Consider the following 4,991-nt stretch of genomic DNA (forward strand, 5'->3'; position numbering starts at 1 on the left):
CTAAATAAGACATATAAATAAGAAAAAAAATAAACAACATATAGTGGAGAGTTATGTGAGAGATATTTCTAGGAGATTGTAATAGATTAATTATTTGAAAGTCACTAGCTATTTGATCTTTCTCTCCTTAATAGCCAATAAAAATATTTTTTTTTATTATTTTTATATCTATAGCTATTTGTAAATTATCATTAAAAATATATTTATAGCCAATAAAATTCTGTCTAGACTAGCTGATTACCATTGGGCTCGCGGCAGCAGGCAAGACAGGTCGCTCACACCGATGTCGTGCTGACGGAAATTTCAGCGGGAGTCAACATCTGTCATGCATGCAGCATGCAATGCAACCAGTTCAGATGATGCCGCGACGTGCGTGGAAACGGATGAGCGGGCCGCGGCCTTTTTTGGCTCGTACCGTACGATCGCCACTGATGACTGATCTACTTGACCATTCACGTTCCCAGTAGAACCCGAGGAGTTGACCCGGCCGGTGGTACGTGCTGCACTGTCCGGGTCCTGTACTAGGGAAGTAAACGATGCGGTACGTGCCGTTATACGTTACTCCGGCCTGTTTGTAAGGAAAAGATGAACAAATCAAAGCTCGATCCAAGGATGCTTTGTTTTGTTCACATCAGTTAGAACAGGCTCGTATACAAGGTATATACTCCCTCCATCGCTGAATAACAATTCTATTTCATGTAGGATTTTTTTTTACAAACTTTGATCAATAGTTATTCAAACTAGTACTACATACAAATTTAGGACATAAAGCTTGTATCAACAGAGGTGTATTTGAAGTGTTCCTGAGATGATATTATTGATTCTTTGGCAAATACTGTAACAGCGAAATGTAAGAGGAGTGTTTACAAAATCTATTTCCAAATAAAATACATTTGTCATTTCGGGCGGTGAGAGAGCATGTATTATAACCTATGAAATCTGAAAGGCATCTTTTTCGAGTCTTGGGGATGCATTATGTATGGTCACACGCCACATGTACGAGTATTTTGGTTGACACTCATTATTTATATCTGCCCGGAGATCGGAGTTAGGCGCTGTGCATGTTGCAAGGGTGGCTCTGACTCAATCAGTCATCTCAATCGCTTTGTTCGCTTGCTCCAAGGAAGATGCACGAATGATTAGTCCTCCTTGCTTACCCAAGCTAAAATGATGCTACACACTCGCCTAATTGCCAGTGATTAATTCCTGCCTGTGTTAGCTGGTGTGTTTCTTCGGTCTTCACACACAGGGACACGGCGGGACGCCCATAGAAAAACCACTATAGTACGTCCACCGACATGATATATATTATTTCCCAAGTCAGCATTGACACTAGCTATACCATGCACCCAACTGATCATTCAGTTTGCTTTCAGTTCAGGTTCAGCCCTTTAAAAAATAGCTTTCAGTTCACATGGTGACATGCATGCATATGTACAGAGGGGACAAAATTCAGACAAAATTCAACGGACGTACGTACAATTCACCGTACAAAACAAACAAGATTCAACGAGGAGTTCAGTTCACTCTGATCAGAGCTGACATCTCACCAAACATAATACTATGGACCCACTAACAGTTCCAACTTCAATCAACCAAGCAAAAGCAACAACAGCTACAGCTACAGCAAACACCACAAGAATACAACACAACGCAACACGCGCGTCAAGGGAGAAGAACAGCTTCTTCCGATCCGATCCGATCCCCTCCCCTTCTGGCTTCGCCCTTTTCTCTTCCAATCCCAAATAACAGTAGTATATATACGCGCAACAAGACAGTCGTCGCCGGTGGGGCCGATGATCCGATCAGTGCGTCGGCGGCGAGGAGGGGTCTGCAGGCGTCGGGACCATGCCGCCGTGGGTGTTGGTGTTGGCCGTGGGGGGCCCGTAGTCCATGGTCGTGTACGCCATCTCCTCCGGCAGCAGGCGGCCGCCGAGGGGCGCCGCGCGCCGCTCGTCGTTGTGCCGCAGCGCACGCAGCACCTGCACCTTCCGCGCTTCCACCAGCCCTGCATGCGCTCCATCACCCAGACCACAAAAACGTCATCCCCATCCATGATCCAATCCATCGACATGACTACGACGATACGATAGGAATTGGAAGAGCACGCAGCGCTAGCCTGGCCGGGCGGCGGCCGAGTGGAGCTTACCTTGCGAAAGGGAGAGCGCGAGGAGGGCCGTGACCAGGAGGAGAGCGAGAAGAAACCTCCGCTTGGCCATTGCGGTTGGGGCCAGGAGAGACGGGGAGGGGGGAAGGCGAAGAACAGAGGGCGGCGGCGGGGGGTGGGGTGGGAGCATCGAGGAGGACGGAGAGTGGTGCCGTGGGCTTTAAATGAGGCTTTCGGAGGATTCGAAACTGCCGGGTCGCTTGCGTTGCGTACGCCAGCCGGGTCACCTTCGCCCGCCGAATTTCACGTGCCACACCGCCACCTCTGCGGCTGCCACCTGGGGGCCGCCTGCCCACCTCTGCTCCCTCTCTGCCTTGACGGCCCGTTAACCGAACGCCAAGGCCCAAGGTATGGACATTGTGCCGCGCCATGTTTATCTTTCTTTTTTTCAGGGTTCAACAGCTTTTATTCAGTGAAAACCAATAGTGCACCTATAGATGTGCATTGTCACAAAAATTATATTTAGGAGTTTAAAAAAAAAAATTAAATTATGCACATCAATAGTGCATCTATAGATATGCATTGTCACAAAAAATTGAGATTTAAAATCGTTTTGCAAAAAATCATATAAAAATAAAAATTTCATTTGCATATGCACTAGAGGACAAAAATCTAAGAATTTGGCGAGATATCTATTAGTCACTGTAAGCGATCTTGTAATTCAGTAGCCCATGAATTAGCCAAGCAAGCTTTAGTACAGAAGAGTCTCAAGTTTGGGTAAATGATCCCCCTTCATCTACACTACATTTGCTTGTAAACGATATAACTCCTTATATGATCAATAAAGTTTGGCTGAAGTTTTTTCTTAAAAAGTTGTTTCCCAACCGCATGTTTTGCAAGTCATCGAGCACACGGTGAGGCCGAGTCCTCTCTCATAACTCGTGGAACTGCATGCATACACAATAAGGATCCTGCGAGTGGTGAGGCGCGGTCTTTTCCTCCATAAGCCACGGGTGTCCGTGTAGCAGGGTAGTATGCGCCTCTCCTCTCAACGAGCCCTTGCGGTATATGAGCCTGACTCCTCCCGCGAAGAACATACACTTTCAAACTCGACATATCACCATCACCACCTTCTTTCTGTCGAGCCACCTCCAAACCTTCCCCATCCCATCCTCTGCGTGCACAGAGCCTTAGGAGAGAGGGAACAAGCCCCTGCAGTATGAGTCTAACTCCTTCTGTGAAGGACATACACTCTTCGACTCGACATATCGCTGCCGCCACCTTCTCTCTATCAAAGCCACCTCCAAACCTTCTCTATCCCAACCTTTCCGCAGACAGATGGGATAGTAGGCCTCCGAAACCTCTATCCCATCTGTGCCACCTGCCCGAGTGTGTGTGGGTGATTAGGTTTTTTGGAAGTGTCACAATGACTGCTCGTCTTTGTCAACCTCGCCGCATCATCTCCATCATGCGCACAAGTCTTCATGGACCGTACCAAATCATCTTCTTCCTGGTGGTGCCTACCTGAGTTGAAGAGCTGCACTGCAAACACCTTCTTGCCTTGACCGCATTCTCCGACATCGAGCAACTCAACATGGTGAACACGGAGAATGGAGCCTCAGCCTCCAATGTTTTCAGCATGAGTCCCTCCGTGGAGAGTAATTTCCTATCCGAAATCGTGATACTTAATTTATTTTATGCCATGATCAGTATGTTTATAGTTGCCACTGGTAGTATACACATACATATATTTGTTGTCATAAATTTACTACCAAACTTTTGAATTAAATATAACATGAAATTGCCTAAATTTCTAACAATTTAAAAACCTAATGTTTGGTAATTTTCTGTTAGTGGTTTTGCTGTTGCATTAAAGCTCGATGATTTTGATTGATCAAACTATAGAGATGGCGTGCAAAGATGGTCCTATGGTTAACTGCTATGAATTGTTATTACATCACATAGGGGAAGTCCGAAAAGCTTACTCCTGATGAGGAGGAGCAAAAGTTTGAGGCTACCGATAACCTGTTTTGATGTGTCGTGAAGTGCTCTTCATAGCAAGTATGAGGATAACTATATCATGTGCACGACAAACAAAGAATTGTGAGAAGCACTTGATCCTCAGTTTAGTGTTTCTAACGCTAGTAGCGAGCTATACATGTAGTGAAATAAGCTCATGAGATACATGCACTAAACTAAATTGAACAGTTTTCATGTGTTACCCTTCAAATTTGTGGTTGATGGTATCATCACTAAGCTGCCACCTTTTTAGAGAGATTTTGTTACATCTCTAAAGTACAATAGACAAGAGTTTAGTGTGACAGTCTTGGGAAGTGACAAAATCACATCCTCAAAATCCAGCAGTCTCATAGCCATTGAGTATCGACCAAATCACCAAAATACGTTCACGAATCACATAAAGGTACTGATGTTTGTACTCAACCTATAACCGAGGGAGTTTAGCCATACCACTTTTACTGCCGCTCGCTGCGACGGCGAAATGTCTGCGCTCCAAACGGGAGCCGTCCTTTCAATCTCTCCTGATTAGAAATGATATATACAAATAGACACTTTAGTGACGAAACGAAAAGAACAAGAAAACCATAAGATGGGACACCAGCTCAAGTAGAAAGATAGGACTACTTACCGTATCCGTATGATGAGTCCCCAGATGAGCTCCACCGCACAAAGACTCCTTCAATACTAGTACTCATGAACAAACAAATCAGTAACCGACTCCTATAATCGGGCTGCAGCTTCACCACTTCCCTGCACGTTCGGGATTTTGATTAAAAAACATGTAAAAAAAAAGTGGATAAATAACCCATCAACGTCTACAATATACGTGGCACATGACAAAAATATCTTGCTTCCATTCAGCATG

General features: G+C 45.1%; 1 protein-coding gene across 2 annotated transcripts; it reads right to left on the reverse strand.

The window, feature by feature from the left end:
* LOC110432418 (atherin-like) lies at positions 1,436-4,644 on the reverse strand. Of its 2 annotated transcripts, XM_021452806.1 has the most exons (3): positions 4,577-4,644; positions 2,150-2,598; positions 1,436-2,008 (listed from the first exon to the last, which is right to left on the reverse strand). In XM_021452806.1, the coding sequence occupies exons 2-3, from the start codon at positions 2,536-2,538 to the stop codon at positions 1,666-1,668; spliced, it is 732 nt and encodes a 243-aa protein (XP_021308481.1). In that variant the 5' UTR covers positions 2,539-2,598; positions 4,577-4,644; the 3' UTR covers positions 1,436-1,665. The 2 variants fall into 2 exon arrangements, with proteins under 2 accessions (XP_021308481.1, XP_021308482.1); XM_021452807.1 differs by lacking the exon at positions 4,577-4,644 and having other exon boundaries at positions 2,150-2,309.

The sequence above is a fragment of the Sorghum bicolor genome, chromosome 2 (assembly GCF_000003195.3).
Source record: "Sorghum bicolor cultivar BTx623 chromosome 2, Sorghum_bicolor_NCBIv3, whole genome shotgun sequence".
NCBI lineage: Eukaryota > Viridiplantae > Streptophyta > Magnoliopsida > Poales > Poaceae > Sorghum > Sorghum bicolor.

Coding starts and splice junctions, on each gene's coding strand:
- LOC110432418 (XM_021452806.1), bottom strand. CDS start 2,538: ATGGCGCGGCACAATGTCCATACCTTGGGCCTTGGCGTTCGGTTAACG. Junction 2,009..2,149: donor CGCGCTCTCCCTTTCGCAAG/GTAAGCTCCACT, acceptor GAGCGCATGCAG/GGCTGGTGGAAGCGCGGAAG.